The sequence below is a fragment of the Neltuma alba genome, unplaced genomic scaffold (assembly GCF_004799145.2).
Source record: "Neltuma alba isolate B1F8T4 unplaced genomic scaffold, ASM479914v2 tig00004754_pilon, whole genome shotgun sequence".
Lineage (NCBI taxonomy): Eukaryota > Viridiplantae > Streptophyta > Magnoliopsida > Fabales > Fabaceae > Neltuma > Neltuma alba.
Window position 1 is genome coordinate 34,311 of NW_021633848.1, and position 20,230 is coordinate 54,540.

At 33.1% G+C, this 20,230-nt stretch overlaps 1 protein-coding gene across 1 annotated transcript; it reads left to right on the forward strand.

Moving 5' to 3' along the window:
• Positions 1-7,021: 7,021 nt before the first annotated feature.
• On the forward strand, positions 7,022-8,678 carry LOC114745686 (1-aminocyclopropane-1-carboxylate oxidase-like). The gene is made up of 4 exons (XM_028933849.1): positions 7,022-7,126; positions 7,214-7,440; positions 7,533-7,866; positions 8,391-8,678. The coding sequence occupies exons 1-4, from the start codon at positions 7,022-7,024 to the stop codon at positions 8,676-8,678; spliced, it is 954 nt and encodes a 317-aa protein (XP_028789682.1).
• Positions 8,679-20,230: the final 11,552 nt, after the last annotated feature.

Below are 20,230 nucleotides of genomic sequence, written 5' to 3' on the forward strand. Positions count from 1 at the left end.
ATTTACTGGACTATTTTTCTTAAGAAAAACCGCAATCAGTTTAATGAGTACTTGCATGAAAATCTTTCTTTTGATGATGACTTACTGGCTAAAACAATATGACGTTATTATTACGACTTTTACTAATAATACTGCCGACACTGCTCAAGTTCAGGTGTTACTCAAAATAAGAAAAGCATGTACGCATTGTAGTTATTACCCATAACATTTGTGAGATTCGCTAATATGGGACTCATAACAGAGCACACCTCTTGAGAGCCGATGTCTCTAGCAGCACCACTCTAAGGCAACTAGTCCATTACCCAGCAATTTCACTCTACAGCAGTACACTCAGTCTTCTTACCAATCAAAACCCTTCACAGGTAGCCCCTTTTGGTTGATCGACTCTCAATGAAAGCACCAATGTGATGGGCATAAGCCCAAAGAGAGAGTCCAATCCCAAAAGATTAACCTATTAGGAAAGAGAGCCCCTTGAATTTATAAACTGCACAACACTCATGAGATTCCCTAATGTGGGACTCATAACACTTACCACCTGCAATTTCTATATTTTCTTTTTTTTTTCTTTTTTGCTAAAGCATTAGTATCCTTCTATTGGAGACAATTCTATTTGAGGCACTGTCAATCACTAAATGTAGGCATCTCTTCTAGTAGGGATTTGAATCTTGGTTTGTCATGTTATGAGGTGCAATTTCTATATTTTCAATCCCTTCGGTTCAAATTTTGCATTAGAAGACCGAACTAATATACCCGAAATTAGGTTTATTTATTCCCTTGAGCCATGTGATTCACAAGAAATACATAGGACCAGAAGAGTAGTCTCATTCCCAGCATTTGTCCCTTTGGGAAAAAGTAAGATGGACTAAGTTCATGCATTTTTTTTATAAATGTTCTATTTTTAAAAAAGGAGGCCAAACACGTGGTTGTTGGTAGGATTTAATTTGATTCTGTGTAACCTTAAAAAGATTTTCACCAACATGATTCAAATCCATTGCTTTTCATCATTCACGCCATCCAAAAGATGATTTGGATTACGGAGGTTGTGAAAAATATCATTCACAAGATTATCATGAATTTCCCAATGTATTTCGTCGACAAAACTAACCCCTCTTTTCTTTGCTCTTAGTTGAATCAATGTTACGCTAACCTAGAGACCAAACGCACTTGCAAGTGTTCTCTGAAATTAAATATTGATATATAGGTATACAGATTAATCACTTTACTACTTGTTACGACGGAAACGCTTGTGATGAATGCTAGGCAGCAAATAATTCTCATAATTTCCAAACTTAAGCTTTCTTAAGGTGGTTGATTTGTGATGTTTCGCACCTTCAAACCCACTACTCTACCCAAACTACTCCCGAGAGTCCCACATTAACTCTCTAAGTTTTAGAAAATAAAATCTGGATTTCACAGTGCCTATGAGGAAAAAGGGAAGAAAATGGTATAGTGGAATGTGTAGGACTGGTTTTGATTTAACAACGGCATGAGTTTTGTAGGACTTAAGTAGGGGTTGTGGAAATGTTGAGCCTATTGTGGGATTTTATCAAGCATAAGGAATGTATCATGAACCCTTGTGTCATTATTTTTTTGCTTTTCGTTTTGAATTAGTTGAATTAGAGGGGCAAACATCAACGGTCTGAATTACAAGGAAAATAGAACCCACAACCTCCTACTCATGAAGAATCTTTCATGCTACTAGACTTGAATTGCTTTTCTGGGGGTGTTTATTGGATGTTTGAAGGAGTGGATTGGCGGTGGGTTATGAAGCTAAATTGGATTTAAACCGTTGAAACCTTGAAATTTTGACCCCCCCCAATGAAACCCTAAGTGTTGAAATTAGACTAATTGGATTGATGGGTGTCATGAGTCCCATATGGGGAGGACTACCTTGAAAGAGGAACGTTATAAAGCCTTGGGATTTCTACATGATAACAGTTAGCTTTTGGGATCGACATGGTTCTTTTAAGGACTTTGCTTGCTAATTGTAGGCTTGGGTATTAATAGATGTCAAGGCTAACTTGGAAATGATGTTTGAGCATCCATCGTTGTTATATGTTCTTGAAATTATAAGATATGAACCCATACACGGCCATGTTCTTGTGTTATTTCAGGATCTATTTTCCACTCTACACATACGGTGGCAATTTGCGTGCGTGCGTCACTAACAATACACAAAAATAGAATGGAGAATCAGCTTAATGTCTCAAGGAAGGAATGTAATAACTAAAAGCTTAGTAGCACACAATAATAAATTTCAATGCAAAAAATGATAACAGGTTTATGCTGTTTACTTGTCTTTGAGACTCTTTAGTGATTATATTTCTCTTTTCGAGAGCTCATAGTAATTCTCTCTGTAAAGAATAAAATTTAATTAGATGAGACATTATGGTTAGTAATTTAAAGCAGGGAGAATTGTTGTGAAGTTTATAAAGAAATATAATTATTAAAAAGTCTCAATAACAATAGAGTAGCATGTCATTACAAGTCATAGTATAGGAAATGACAACTACTCACTTATCATTTGAACTTTTTAACAACTATCTTCTTTTCTTGGGACTTCATAGTAATTCTTCCTTTAAAATAGTAAAGAAAAAAATTGGTTAGTAGGTATTAGCCTAATCCTTAATATAAGAGTTAATTGGCTAATTTTGAGTAGATTAAGAAAATTACTTAAGTTAGTTATTTGTAATAAATAGGTGTTGTCTTTCATAAAATACTCTTGCTAATTATATGTATTAGCTAGAACTACCATGTGATGAAATCTTTAATATGTACAACTATTACAAAGGCTATCTTTAAAAAAAAAACATACAAGTATAAAAGACAAAATAGATTAGAATTTTTTTATTTAAAACTAAATTGAATGTCAAATTAGCTGTTATATTAATGATGGGAGGTAGTATATTACTATATCCAGTCCTAACTATAAGACCTCATTTATAGACTAATTATAAGATCTCGTTTATAGTTTATAAATGAAGTTTTATAATTAGGACCGGTGGTAGTATCATACATTAAATACCTCCATCGAAAATACATTCATATATTAATTAATTATGCAAATTGGGATAGGTAGGAATTTAAAGAATGAACGGAAAAGGAAAAAGTGAAGAAATCTGTAATATATAAAAGAATCTCACGTGCCTTGTGATAGAAATCTAATTTGCACAATTAATTAGTCAGAATAAACACTGGGCGTCCATGTCATTTCATCACTACTTTTCATAGGAAGTTGTCTAATAAGCACGAAAATTTCCAAGATCATGATCTCCTTCCAGCTTTACTTTTCTCCATACAAATTGAAGAACCAGCGAGTTATTAATCCAGAGGATAACAGTAAATTTCATTGAAAACGTGCAAGTGGCAAATAAAATACTTTAATTAGATGAAAACTCAATTATTATTATTTTTTTCAAAAATAATAATTTCATAAAATCGTTTCATATTTAAACAGTTCGAGCATTAATTGATCGGATTCATATTAACTGTCATTTCAGAAATTTAATTATGATTTTTCAAAAATAATAATTATTTCTTGACTACACTGCACAAGAATAAACGTGTTAAACAGTGAGTTTCTGAATTTATTTGTGTGTCAATGTATATTCAATTTAGTTATAATTAGATGTGTAAGCACCAAAGAATTGACCATTAACCGTAGTATACCCATATATTTATTACTCTCTCCGTCCTATTTTATAAGCAATAACTTCCATCTCTCCCTTGTATCTAGATATAAGCAACATTTACAAGTTGTTTTAAATTTTTGTATCGAATCCCCTATTTTACTCTAATTAATTATTTATTTTAATATTCAATATGTTTATTATCTCATTTCCCAAACTATCATCTTTCCATCACACATTCTCTGGCTTCCATAATTCTCTTTATTATAATAATTTTCTTATTAACTCACTTATGCTCTCCCCCCAGAAATAAGGACATTTTAGTGAAAGAGCTTCTAATTTCTATATATTTATTATCTTTAACTAATTTTAATTAATATTTTAATCTACGTGATGAGTCACTTAGAAAAAAGGACGGAGGGAGTAGTATTTAAGATGTTTAATGACGAGACCCTTCGGAGAATTATTACAGTTGAGATTATCACTTTAACTTTTCGTCGCCTTTTAAGAATTGTGACGCATCACGTAGTAATTAAGCAAAATGCAAAACCTCAAAGGAAAAAATCCCACACACAGTAACGACAATTATCACAGTAAAAACGCTTAGAACATTGAATCAGAACCCAAATTATGAGTAGAAAATTCAACAACGTAAAAAGATCCTCTCCCATGGTCAGCCGAGGTATTTAAGCCATGCTTCATGTTTTTAAATTCTTATTTATTTATTTATTTATTTATTTATTTATTTATTGCTTATGTTTTTCGGATCTATAACAGACCCTGAAATGCTATATCATATATACATTTTTTTTAAAAAGCAAACGTAGTTTACTGCTTTTGGCAGGTTTTTCAGTTTATTTGTTTGAAATTCAAATTGTGATTTCCCTAGGTGGACCCGGAATTTGACAAGACAATGCAACTTTTATTTTTTTAAAAAAGATCAAGAATGCAATTTTAATTGATTAAAGCAAAAATAATAATTTATGAATGACCGGGAAAACATTCATGCTTCAAACTTTTTTCAGAAAAATACATTAGTATATACATATATTTTTTATGAAAAGCAAAAATTATATTAGTAATTAAACATAATTAATATCTTCACATAGGATATAAATGGCAAAGGAACTGTATATATATTAACTGTTCAATTATTATTCACATTTTTTATAATTATTTTTTTAGTAATTCTCCCTTTAGAATGGCAAAGAAAATGGTTTATAGGTATATTATTATACATCAGTTACCTCCGCTGAAAATACATTTATACATACATATATTTATTAATTATGCCAATTCAGGGAGGCAGGAGTTTTGAAGAACGAACGTAAAAAGAAAAAAAGGGAAGAAATATCATAATACTCCTCCGGTCCTTAATATAAGACCCTGTTTGACTTTTATTTTGATTCTAAATATAAGACCGCAATCCATTTTGTCTCTCATATTTATACATTTTGTTTTCAAAGTAGCCCTTCTAACAATGATAGTTCTAGTCAATACACTTGATTAGCAAGGATATTTTAGGAAAGACAACACTTATTTAGGACAAAAAACTAACTCAATTTACTTCCTTAATCTCTTCAAATTAGTCAACTGGCTCTTATAATTAGGACTGAAGGTAGTAGAACCTAATTCTTGAGTTGGTTTTGATCCTAAATATAAGACCCATTTCTCATATTTATCAGTTTTTTCTAAATTATCCCTATGGATACTCTATTAACCATAATCAAATAGAAGAAGGAGAGGGGTATTAAGAAAGATGTTTATGGTGTTTTAGGAAAAATGTGTCACTTTTCTTATAATTAACTAACTTAACTAACTTTCTTAATCTAATCAAATTAGTTAAATGGATCTTATATTAAGGACCGGAGGAGTATATAAGAAAATCTCATGTACCTGGTGATAGAAATCTAATTTGCACAATTAATTAAATAATTAGTCAGAAGACACGGCTTGTTCATGTCATTTCATCACTTCTTTTCATAAGAAGTTGTCGAAAATTTCCAAGATCATGATCTCCTCCCAAGTTTACTTTTCTTTATATAACATTCAACGAGTTATCCAGAAGATAACACGAAAGTTTTGTTAAAACGTGCAAGTTGCAAATAAAATACTTTAATTAGCAAGCTTAATTATTATTATTATTATTTTAAAAATGATAATTTTACGAAATCATTACATATTTAATCAATTCGAGCATTAATTAATTGATCCGCTTCATGTTAACTATCATCTCAGAAACTTAATTATGATTTTACAAAAATAATATTAGTAATTTTCATCCTTAAGTTTTTACCAAAATTCTGATTTTAGTCTCTCAAATTCTAAATTATAGGTTTGGTTATTTAAAAGACAAAATGATCAAGGTATTTATTAGATTATGTGAACCAAAGTTTTAAATGGAGAAAAACTTGAGGGAATAAAACTTATAATTTGAAACTTAAGTGACAAAAATCAAAATGAAGAAAAATTTGAAGGATTTAAAATTGTATTAATTCTAATAATTATCTCTTTACGACTGCACAAGAATAAACGTGTTAAACTCAGCTAAAAAAAAACGTGTTAAACGTGTCAATGTACGTTCAATTTGGTTTGACGTGTAAGCGCCAACGAATTGATGACCATTAAACGTAGTATGCCCATATTTAGTATTTACTTATTATTATTATTGTACTTATCCAGTTCTTAATCTAAGACCTATTTAACTAATTTGATTAGATTAAGAAAGTTAGGTAAGTTAGTTAATTATAAGAAATATGACATGTTTTTTCCTAAAACATCATAATCATCTTTCTTAATATCCTCCCTCCTTCTTCTACTTGATTATGGTTGAAGGAGTATTCATAGAGGTAATTTAGGAAAAATTGATAAATATGAGAAATAGATTTTATATTTAGGACCAAAATCAACTCAACAATTAGGTCCTATATTAAGCACCAAATGAGTATTTAAGATTTTCTATGAGAAGACTTCGAAGAATTATTACCGTTTAGATTATCACTTTAACTTTTTGTCGCCTTTTAAGAATTGTGACGCATCACGTATTAATTAGGCAAATGCAAAACATCAAAGGAACAAATCCCACACACAGTAACGACAATCATTACAGTAAAAACGCTTAGAGCATTGAATCAGAACCCAAATTATGAGTAGAAAATTCAACAACGTAAAAAGATCCTCTCCCATGGTCAGCCGAAGTATTTAAGTCATGCTTCATGTTTTTAAATTCATATTTATTTATTTATTTATTGCTTATGCTTTTCGGGTCTATCACAGACCCTGAAATGCTATATATATACACACACCACACACTTATTGGATTGCCCATTCGCACATAAACCAAGAAACATTTCTTAGAAAGGAAAGCAAAGAGAGAGTTTGAGTGTTTGGAAATGGAGAACTTCCCAGTCATCAACATGGAGAAGCTTAATGGTGAGGAGAGACAGGCTACGATGGAGAAAATTAATAATGCTTGTGAGAATTGGGGATTTTTTGAGGTATACATTTGTTTATGCATATTTACGGTTATTTATGTTAATTTTGGTGGCAATTATTAAATAAAACTGATTGTTTTTCTCTTGTAGTTGGTGAACCATGGGATAGCCCTTGAACTTTTGGACACAGTGGAAAGGTTAAATAAAGAGCATTATAGGAAATGCATGGAGAGAAGGTTTAAAGAGTTTGTAGCAAGCAAAGCCCTTGAGGGTGTTGAAGCTGAGGTTAAAGACATGGATTGGGAGAGTACCTTCTTCTTGCGTCACTTGCCTGACTCAAACTTGTTTGAAATCCCAGATCTTACTGAAGAATACAGGTCGAAAATCAAATTAAACGTGTTATACATATATTACTACATGCACATGCACATGTACATGTAATACTGAAATATATAAATTCAAAATGCAGGAAGGTAATGAAGGAATTTGCAGAACAAATACAGAAACTTGCAGAGGAGCTGCTGGATTTGCTTTGTGAAAATCTTGGGCTAGAGAAGGGGTACCTCAAGAAGGCTTTCCATGGATCAAGAGGACCAAATTTTGGTACAAAGGTTGCCAACTATCCTCCTTGCCCTAACCCTAATCTTGTGAAAGGTCTGCGCGCACATACCGATGCTGGCGGCATTATCCTTCTCTTCCAAGATGATAAGGTCAGTGGCCTCCAACTTCTCAAAGATGGCCAATGGATTAGTGTGCCTCCCATGCCTCACTCCATCGTCGTCAACCTTGGAGACCAAATTGAGGTAATATATCATATACTTTTTTTAGTCTTTACTATAAGAGTTAGATATCTAATTTGCAGATATTATAAAAATTAGTTAGATTAGTTATGTATAACAAATGTGTGTTGATTTTTTTTTTTATAATTATACTATTTCTAATCTTGTGCATTTTGGCTACCCATTAATAAAACCCACTTAATTATATGCAGTTACTAGAGATACTTTGGGAAAAAAAATATAAATTTAAGAAACAAAGTAAATTAAAGTCTAATATTTATATTTAGAGCTAGTAAAAACATATTGTCTAGTTTATATATTTAGGATCAGAGGTGATATAACATTCCAAGAAGCACAATTAATCGTATAATTAGTATCCTCTCCAACTATTGAGTCCTTGCAACTTAGGACTTCTATAGTTGCAGGTCCATGTGTCTGTCAAATGGGACCCATTCCCATGTTGTTTTAATTCTCCCGGCATAAACTATAATGTTAATTAGTTGTATCAAATTTGGGCAATGCAGTAACTAATTTCGATCCTTGAACAGGTAATGACAAATGGCAAGTACAAGAGTGTGGAGCATCGCGTGATTGCACAAACTGATGGTACTAGGATGTCTGTAGCTTCATTCTACAACCCAGGAAGTGATGCTGTTATATTTCCAGCACCATCATTGATGGAAGGAAAGGAAGAAGAAACGAAGGGCCACATTATTTATCCAAAATTTGTGTTTGAAGATTACATGAAGCTTTATGCTGCTCTCAAATTTCAAGCAAAAGAGCCAAGATTTGATGCCATGAAAGCTATGAATTCCAGTACCACTGCAACAGCTTAAGGAGGGAAATCGCTACTCGTTGATTTGGGAATAGAAAAATAATTAAGGAATAATATACACAAGAATAAAAGAAAAGGGTTAGAACCTAAACCTTTTACTTATACACATTCTTGCTATTGTGGGTGTGGATTTCTGATTACTTGCACTTGTATTAGTGATAAACTCAATCAATAGAAGTTGCAATCACTTCTTTTTTTGTTGGTCAAATTAAGAGCTCATCTAATGAATATAATCTCATAAGAATTTGAAGTTATGCTTCTAAAAGATAAACATGTTTTCCCTAAGATTGGGTTCATCTACAAATTCATCATATTTGACCATGTTAACTTGCAGCCTCTGTTCCAAGTAGCTTTCAAAAGGATTGTTTTTAAGTTTTTGTTCAAAGGTTGGCCACTTTCATGATATTTTATCCCAAACGAAGGAGAGGGACATCTATTTTTCACTTATTTTTATCGATTCAAAATGTAGGCAAAGTTGACGGGAGAAGTTTTCATCACTTAATGCTCTCTCCAGCGGATGACATCTTTATGGCAATGAGGATTGGGAGGCTTAATGTAATGGTCACCCTCACTAATACAATGAATAAAGAATGAAAATAGTAGAGATTAAGCAAATAAATGAAACTAATTGAAGTCCTCTATTGAAATTAATGAAACAAACGTCAAGCCACAAGTCTCAATCTTTTCAGTGACTTGGGCCTCTATAGTTTCTGGGCCCATTCCTTTCCCAACCCATATTTTCTATGGGCCAATGATAAAATTTGGGACCATTTATCAAACCAAAAAGACGTTATTTTGCTTCGACATTCTCCATGAAATCCTCCCAAATTCTGCAAATCTTCCAAGTATTTGAAGAAGTGCTAGAACTACAAAACATATAGTAGGTTTGAGGCAGTTTTAAAACTTCACAATACATACATACATACATACACACACACACACATATACATATACATATACATACACATATACATATACATATACATAGAGACACACACACACACACAGGTTTAACGGTTTATGAGCAGAGATACATTTCATAAAAGCCACCTGAACCAAAAACTCAAGGACTTGACCAAAACGAAAGAACGTGAAGCGAGTGGATAGGCAAATAGATTTCAATGCCATTTGGTTCTAATAAAGAAAATAATGTCAGAAATTGTTTAGAAAACTTTGGCCAAAACAAAAAACAGAAAAATAGTCAATTCGATTCTTTTGTTATTTATTCATATTCATTATGTTTTCATTTTGTATGGTTGATTATTCTCTTACCATTCTTCAAGTTGACTACTCTTTTCCTTCCAAGTTGCCTTCATTATTGGCATAATTAAGATAAGTCCACATCTTATTTGTTGGGGTGCCCACTCTCTCAATTAGGTCTAGTCTTTCTTGTTTCTTTGTTTGTTTTTGCGGTACCTATTTCAGGTCATGTACTATTAAATGCTTGGTTCAGTGAGTCTCCGGTCAATATATGAAGTTTCAATTTTACGATGAAAAGGAGGGTAAATGTGTAATTTTATCCCTGTTCTCATATGCATTGCTACTCATAATATTATTTCTCAGGTGAAATTTGACTCTTGATCCTTTTTTAGTGTAGTTTTATCTCTGATTTTTTATGCAATTTTACCCTATCCTTGTTGAACACAAAAAAAAAATATGGATAAAATTGCAGTACTAACAAATAAGATTATGAGTAAAATTGTACTTTTATTAAGAAAATAAACATCCTATTGCAAACTATTTTTCCGACCTATGAGAGTGTGGGAGGAGACTCTGTATGGAGATCCATTAAACGCTTTGGATGGCTTGTTGGATTTTAGGACATTGAAGAGCAAACTATTGGTCGCGTTAGATCTACTTAAAAAATAACTGAATTAATGCAATACAGTACATGATCCAAGTCGTATTCATTTTAGGGAGCCTCTCAAACAATCCTAAGTAACTAAGTATACAAAAGATAAAAAATTAACTTGGAAAGGAATTGATTTTCTTTTTAACTAACTACTTGGCAAAATTTAAAAGAATGCAAAATGAATGAGTAAGTAATTTTTGGATTTTTAGTTTATAAAATGGAAATAGATGAAATAAACGAAGAGAATTAACAAGTGATAACAAATAGAATAGCAATCCTCTAGCACAATGATTTAGGCTATCATTACTTCAGTTAATTTAAGAGTTAGCTAAATTCAAAAAACTCCAAGAGCCACCCCTTAGACTCAGTTTAATTAGAATAATTAACACCAAGCCACCTTACATATTAATTACTCACAATTAAACTGTTTTAGCGCAATGAGCTAAAGAGAATCAAAGAAATGTACTCACTCATAATCCAATAACCAAGCTACATTGAATTACTTCAAAATATTCTTAATAATCTCAATAGATTAACTGCCTCCTGAAAATGCAATTGGAATTAAAGATACTAAAAGCCCAAGGTTAGAATATAATTCAAAAAAGCAATATCCAAATTTCAACATGTAGATCATTATAGCACATCCAAACATTAATAAACTCTTTCTAAGATCTAGGAATCATTAATACAATGACGATGAATAAAAAATGGAAAAGCTGAAACTCCCCTTTCAACCTTCAAGTTCAAGCAGAGGATCGTGAAATTCAGCCACACCTCTGCATTATCGAAGCTCCACCGTATACTTCAACAACCAATGCCATAACAGAAAACGCAGCTGAAGGTGGATGAATGATGAAGGATAGGGTTTCGGTTGATGAGAAAATCGGACAGTAGGAAGGCGTGTCGAAACCAATGGATTGAAGGTTTGGGTTAATGGAATGGAATGGTTAGGCCGACGTTGAGTGGGGGAGGAATATGGAAGATGAGGAATCGGTGGAGATTGAGATATGGAGGTGTGATTTTGCCGACTGCTCTGCTTCTGTCGCAACGCCTCTGGTCCCTCACTGCCTCTCACGCTGTCGCACTCCTCTGCCACCAGGAAGATTCAGCGGAGATGAAGATTGGCGGTGAACAGAGGGGATGGGTCAATGCTATGCTTCCACCGTCGAGCTCCTCTGGTCTGCTACGCCGTTGGAATCCTCTGGTCCTTCTTTCGCTCACGCAGTCCTCTGGTCCTTTCGTTCTGTTCCTCCCGGATACCTCCGCGAAGATGATGATGATATGAATTTAGGGCGGACAGTAAGACGCACCGTTTTACTACCTGGCCCTCTCTTATTTCATTTTTTTAAAAAAAATATTTCTTTCCTTTTTCTTTTTTTCCTTTTCTTTTCTTTTTATTTTTTATTTTTAAGTCTTCCAAAAACCTACAATTAAAAATCAAAAGAAAGGTAGCATTAATTGTCCTTAAAGATCAATTAATCACAATTATGGCAAATTTGCCCCTTATTATGCACTAATTCAAGATAAAGCACTGTAATATGAATTATACTCAAATAATACAATTAAGGACCAATAATAATGACAAAAATCCACTAAAAAGATATGAAAATGCATGTAAAACAAAGATTTGTCAGATCACTCTATGGAATACCTCCTGGTATGCTATCATTAATTAAATTAATCATTAGGATGATATATATATATATATATATATAATTTCATTTGAAGTTGCTCCCTTGATTAAAAAAAAAAAAACCCTTTGAATATATGCAAAATAGGGAGAGTTAGGAAAAAAAATTGTAAATTTAGAAAACATAGTGGATGGAATGAGGATAAAAACAAACTCTATTAACTCTTATATTTGTGATCAGGGGAAGTATTATATTTTGTGTAGTACTTTGCAAAACTTGGTGGTGTAAATAGTTTTTGTCTTCTATTTTTCATAATTAGAAACAGTTTATGTATATGTTCATACAATTTGTAATGGATGATGTCCCTTCGAATTCTATTCACAGTTAGAAAATGTAATTAAAAGAAATCTATCGTGCTTCATAATGCTTTTGTTTAATCTAAAGCAAAAGCATCTTTGGAAGGCATGGTATAGGTCAAGCGCAGCATCAATTTGTTTTAATCTTGAGATTTTCGTACAAATATTTTTATTCACATCAACTTCATTCTGTGGATCGATTTAGTAGATTTTATAGGACCCATACTTGTATTTTATATAATCCTATGATGTTTAATTTTAAACAAATTATTTTGGTAATTTTTGGAATCTATAAAAATAAGATGGTGTGCACTATCAAGTGGAGAAGACTTTTATTTTTTTAAGAAAAATAATTTGCAAATAAAGAATGTTACTATCATCACATAATTTTTTCCATCTTCTGGACAAAGACAGGAAGGAAAGTAGAAAGTTCAAAATATTTAACGACGGGAAATTCAGCATATTAATTAACGAGTCTTCGGAAAGAAAAGTCATGGAACGTGACGTATATAGGAGTATTTGCTCAGATAGAGGAAGCAATTAATAATGCGTAAAATTCCAGCTGTATTTTCAATGACGTGTGGAATTGATATCTTAACGATTGGAGGATAAAATTCTCCATAAATTATCAATTAAATTAAAAAAAAAACAGATAATTGAGACAAGTCAAAGGATAACGTTGACCAACAAAAAGAAGGCAAAAGTGTACTTTTAACCTTCAAATTTTATACGAAGTGTCGTTTTGATCCTTCAGCTAGTTTTACAGAGCTCTTCGTCAATCCTCAAACCCAACATCATTTATCTCAAATGATATTTTTCCCAATCATTGTTATTTTAAAATTCTGAACTTACCTTTATTTTTTGTCACTCTGGGGTATAAAACACACAATTTCCTTACTGAGAGAAGGAGTGGAAGTGCCATTGAAACAAGAGATTCTAAGCTTCGGCAGTTTTTTTGCTAATAAGACCAATAACATTAGGGTTAGAGAAGTAAAAAATTACTTGATAAAAATAAGGAGCTAAAATTAAAGGCTAAAAGGAGCACTTTTGATTTTTTTAAAAAAATAATGTAAGCAGATGAATAGAAAACTTTGTACTTAAAGGTAAGTTGGTAATTGTTAGCTTTAAATGTTTTGATGATAACAAATTAAGTTTTAAGTTTCTCTAAATATTTTCTATTTTAATCGATCAAATTATTGAATATGTGTTAGATAATTGTTAGAGTAATATGTGATCATTTGCTGTTATAATTAATCGATCACGTGTTAGATAATTCATTGTGATAAATAACTTGTTAGATAAATAGGTTAACCGATCACGTGTTCAATCACAAATAGAAATGTTTGAGTGCAAGATATTGTAGCAAATTATCGATCATTTAATCGATAATTAGTTGATCGATAAGTTGTTAAAAGAAGGTTCAACTTTCTTTGTCTCATAACAAAAGGTTTATCAATCACCTGATCGATCAAGAGGTAATCAATAATAACTCAGATAATCGGTAAGGTTCCTTGACTTACTATTTTAAGTAGCTTATGAGCTATCGATTACATTACCAAACATTGATTTATCAGTAACCTGTTTGATCAAAGTTTTATTCTATTATTTTCTAATTCAAATCTTTAACGATCACTTAATTGATTAACTATTAATCGATCATCAAGCTATTTTTGTGCGCAACTGTCTAAGTCTTTTTATACTAGTTTCATATCACTTGTTCAATCAAAGCTTTATCAATGAAGTGTTCAATCATCATGACTAAAAGTTGTTTTCCACAGTAACTTGAAATTATCGATTAACTGATTGATCAAGCAATTTTTGATCATCTGATCGATCAATACATTATTTCTTCTTATCAAACTATTCTTTACTATGATTTTTCATAAAGCATATTTTCATTTTATCTTTAAGCTTTTCTCAGCCTTCTTTAATCATATTATTTTCTTTTTAAAGATACAAAGGCATACAAATTTGAAGGGAATAAACTTGCACAAAATTCAAAAGAACTTCACCTGCTAACATCACTTTGTTTGTATTTCATTATTTATTGATCACTAGTTCTATCATGGAATGAACTATAATTAACTCGATAAATGCATACATTAGTTAAGTCCACTTCTTTTGTAATTAATCGATAATATGATCGATCAAGGAGTTATTGATCAAGACATCGATCAAGCAAGTTCTTCTCACTTTCTGAATATCTAATGATTGATTCTATATTTTTCATCTGTTGTATAAATATCAAGAATCATAACCCTCTGTATTATTCATTTATATTTACTTGAAGAAGAAAGCTTACTTATGCCTAAGAGACTTCTGTAGATTACGAAGCACAATAGTTATATTATAGACTCAACCTATTGTGTCAGAAGCATTAATGGCGAACAACCGTTGTAACTGATAAACAACACAAGCGATCTTCCAACAGCTAGAAGCTCTTCAGTCTAACGAATAATTGAATTACTCCAACTATAAAAGTTGCAAAGAGCATTGAATGAAGTATTGAATACACGAGCTACCAACTGTTGAAATTCCCTATTGCATTCAATACTTTGTTTTTTTGAATCGAGCGATAGTGTTTATCACATATATACTCTGTAAGAGAGTTTATTATATCTTTTACTCAATTCTGAGAGTAACTCAAAAGTATAGACTCTTGAGGGGATTGTAACCTTATGGGTAATAAGGGAGAGTGACTGAGAGATTCAATTACTGTACTGAGGCACCAAGAGCTCGTTCAATCTTAGGGTAGTGGAAATCTCAGAGGCACTCTGAGGACTGGATGTAGGTCAAGTGGTTGAGACCAAACTAGTATAAACTCGTGTATCATCCTTCTTCGGCGAAATTTTCCAAACTCATCTCCACTGTTTTATTCGTTCAATTATTTTATTTAGTTAAATTTTTATATATCATCCAATTCACTCTCTCTTGGGTGAAGCTGCTACTAACATTTGGTATCAGAGCAGGTCTCTTTAATAAAGACTTAACCGTCTGAAGAGAGATCAAATGACAGGATTTGGAGATAGTGTGCTACCCGAAAGATGTTCAACGAAAAAATTGCAGGGCTTCAACAGAGAAAATTTCACCTTCTGGAAAATGAGGATGAAAATCTTTATAAAAGCTATTGAGTATGGTCTATAGGACATGATAGAATGCGGGAACTATGTTTTGATGAAGATAGTAGACAATCAATGAGTTCCCAAGAGTCCTAGCAAATATGATGAGAAAGATAAAAGGCTTATTCTACTGAATGATAAAAACAATCAACATACTAACCTATGTATTAAGCCAGAGAAAGTACTTTCGAGTTTCAAGCCTGGAAGCAGCAAAAGAAATATGGGAAGCTTTGGAGATTGCTCATGAAGGAACAACCGAAGTGAAACAGAGCAGAATAAACACTCTCACCACAAAGTTCAAACTTTTCAGAATGAAAGACGGAGAAAGCATCTGAGACATGAAAGTTAGGTTCTCACATCTCATTAATCATCTGAATGCTCTAAGCAAAAAGTACAGCCAAGAGGATCAAGTAAAAAAGATACTTGGCATACTCACCAAAGAATGGGAACCGAAGGTGACGACCATCGAAGAAACAAAGGGAGAATCAATTAGGTTAGTTGCTGCACTCTTCAAAAGTTTGGTAGAATATGAAAGTAAGCAAAAATATAAGGAGGAGATGAACTAGAAAAATCTCAAAGACATCATTCGCAAAACTCAAGAGAGTGAAGAAGATGATGAGGAAGATTTGGAGGATGAAAAAATGGGTCTCATGGTCAGAAGATTCAAAAAGTTCTATAGGAACAAAGCTGGAAGAAGATTCCAATCAAAACGTAAAGCCTCCACATCTCAAATTGAGTCTAAAGATTTGATAATATGCTTCGAGTGCAAGAAGTTGGGACATATCAAGGCAGACTATCCATAACTGTTCAGATCAAAAGATAAAGATAAAAAGAAAGAGAAATTCAGAAAGAAGAAGGCATTCATCACATCAATCTAGGGAGATAGTTCATCTGAAGAAGATGATAGTAATGATGAGGAAACAACCAACATCTGTCTTGTGGCACAAGAAGATGAAGATTCAGAGACTGATGACGTAATCATTTCTGAACCTTCTTATGATGAATTGCGATATGAATATAATACATTACATTCCAAATTAGTAAGAATAGCTAAGGAGTTGGTAAGCTCCAAAAAAAAGATAAAGACTCGAGGAACAAGTGAAGTAGAAAGAAGCTACACCTCCAACCTACACAAAACGTGAGCAGAACAAGAAGAAAATCGAGAAGCTCACCATAACCTTGGGGAGGTTCACAAAGGGTAACGAAATGCTCAGACTAATATTGGGAGCTCAATGCTGTACCGTGGACAAATCTGGAATAGGATATGATCCTACCACAATAAACAAACATGTATTTTGTAGTGGTTAAAATATGATGTTTTTAGCGGTCTTTGAAGGGATTGAAATCATCGGTTGCCAACGCAAGACGTACATTTCTAGGATCACTGGCAAAGTCTAGAAATTTCGCATCAAATGTTTTCCACGCCTCCAAATCTCATGCGTGCCTTAACCTGCCATCTGGATTTTCCTCAGTCACATGCTACCTCATGTGTTAAGCCATTTTTGATGACATATACATTCTTTGCAACCACGGTTTCAAAGAAAAGTATCTAAGTAAATGATGTGTTAAAAATTTCAAATATCGAATATTTAAAGACTGTACAAGTAACACATTATAATCAATTGTATTGAAAATTTCAAATATCAAATATTTAGAAACAAAACAAGTAACACATTATAATAAATTATACCTGAGAATTTTGGCTGGTTTCTTCTTCTGCGTTTTCCCTTTTTGTACCAACTTATAGCAAGACATCTTACATCTCATACAAATCTCCTTGTTTGCATCATCTCCCCAGTAAAACATACAGTCGTTTGGGCATGCATCTATCTTCTTGTAGGTCAAGCCAAGTTTGTTAATAATCTTCTTTGCTTCATAAAAAGATGGAGGGAATGTAGCTTTAGGGAAAGCATCTCCCAGTAATCCCAATAGTATGGACATCACCTTGTCAGTCATACCACATAAGCATTTGATATGATACAACCTCATCAAGAATGACAACTCAGAATACTTTGTGCACCCAGAATAAAGAGGCTTATCAGCTTCGCTTATGATGTCGAAAAATTCTCGAGCAGTTTCGTTTCTAAGAAACTCTGGTTGAGGCCCCTCTACTTCATCTTTGTTGGGATCCTTACTTTTGTGAATGCCAAAAGCATCACGCACAGTATCGTTCATGTCATCAGCTTCATCCACTCGAACTCCCATCCGTGAAACTACTGGAATTGACTCAACAACCATATCTGGTCGTTCCCTATTTAGTTGCCGAAATATATACTCTCGCGAGAAGGGCTTAAAGATCAAATGTTCTCTAACAATATCTCTGGGATGCCACTTCTTGAAATTACATTTAGGATATGGACACTGAATCTTACCGTTTACAATGGCATTGGCGAAAGCAAAATCTAAGAAATAGTTTAGACCAGCCAAGTATTACAGAGTCGACCGGTGCAAGTTGATCCACGACCTATCCATCACTAATGTTGCTCAAATTTCATGAACATATGACATGGGAAGCTCAAAGAGAAGTTAAAATGAATTTCAAATGGAGTTCTTCAGCTTATAAAAGAGGTCACCAACGGATACATAATGATGAATTTTTTTGTAGCGGTTTAGAAATTTCTAACGGTTTTAACAGTTAGAAATTTGAATTTAGAAGCATTTTCTAGCGGTTAGAGATTTTCTAGCGGTTTATAACAGCTAGAAGTTTCAAGCCGGGAGGAAAATTTGAATATGCCAATGGTTATTCATTTTCTAGCGATTTCTAATCGCTAGAAAATTTTTTTGGCAACAGTTATTTATTTTCTAGTGGTTTAGAACAGTTAGAAAGTTCGAGGGAGGAGGGAAATTTGAATTTCACTATAAGGGGGTCACTTTTCTAGCGGTTTCTAACCGTTAGAAATTGTTAACATTTTCTAGTTTTCTAGCGGTTTATAACCGCTAGAAAGTGTTCGTTAGAATAAATTAATATTTATTAAATTAAATTTTACAAAAATAATAAAATAATAAATAGGTATTAAAAGGTATCAATAATATATGTATGCATAAAATTAATAAAATTCCATGATATGTTAAATATTAAAATACAAATTCCAAGAATGAATTTTAATGTTAAAAGGATATATGTTTAGCATGTTTTATATGGTGCAACAATATATTAATTAATACTTGATATAAATAAAATTATAGAAATAAATAATAAAAGTAAACAAATAAACATAAAATTTAAGTAAATATCCATATAAAACATCAGATAATAAAATCCAAATCCAAATAAAATCCTACACAAGGAAAAGAGGAGAAATCAGGGGTGAGGGGCAGAAGCAGCATTATCATGATCGTCGGGCACTGGATCCTCCTGCTGGTTTTGCTGGGGGTGGGCAGGCTGCTGATCGTGCTAGGGCTAGACTAGCTGCTGGTTGTGCAGAGGCTGGACTGGTGGTAGGTATACATCAGGGATCTTGGGAATCGGGCTGTTTGGAGCGATAGTGATCACCACATCACGCATGGCCATAACAACTGCCTACAACTGGTCAAGCTGCAACTGGCACTGACAATCACACTCCTCCATCTTGTCCTCCATCTCTCACCTGATCTCCTGTCACAACTCGTTTGAGGATGAGGAACCCAGCCGCTTCACTTTTATGCTCGCCTGAGAGCTCCCTATAGTGTATGAAGGGCCAACACAACCCGAGCGGGACAACATAGTCGGTGTGGGTCCAAGATCGAGCCCACTAACTCGACCACGGTGCTGCGTTTGGCCATGACTAGCTAAAAATGAGACGGTGAGATCCAAGGTAGACCCTTGAGACTCACGCAGCTCGGTATCGACGTGAGTTATCCGCGCTTATCAAAATTAATATAAAGATATTAATTAGTATGAAATAATATTTATACTGTGATATGATATTAATATTTAATTAATTACTTACTGCCATCTCCTCAACCTCATCTGACGCAGGCCTGTATTGAGGTCTGTACAAAATCGATCACATCTCGGCATAGGTGGGCGTGTATCTCTGCTCTTATCATGTCTTTTCCCTCTGTAAATAAAATGAAAGAAATTATTAATTACAAATTAAATACATATACACTTTTAACAAATTCTTTTCAAGTACTTACAATCTTGTCATAGGTGATAGCAAAGCTCCTGGATCTAGCCCTATGACGTATTGTCTGCTGCCTGACACTCCCAGTATTTCTCTGGAAAATAGCCGGAAACAAAATGTAAAAAAACTAAATTAAATTAGTCAAATTGGACAAAAAATAAAAAAATTATAATTAATGCAATATTATCATCCCATTTGCTCAGCTGACATCCTAAAATAAACATAACTCGACCAGTCTTGCTCCGGGACTCTACCAGGTACATCTGTCAGTATCTCCTGCAGGGGCCTCGTCCCGTTACCTTTCTTCTCCCGCCATAGGTCAGCCCTCCTGTTCTTCCATGCTACCCCAAATCTCTTGATTGTATCTGCCCTCAACTCCTCTTCCAGTATAAATTTACTCTGTAATTAAAAAAAATAAAGAATTATATTCATTTTGCTATTATAAATAAAAAATAAATGAAATAAATAACAAATTATAATCAAACAATT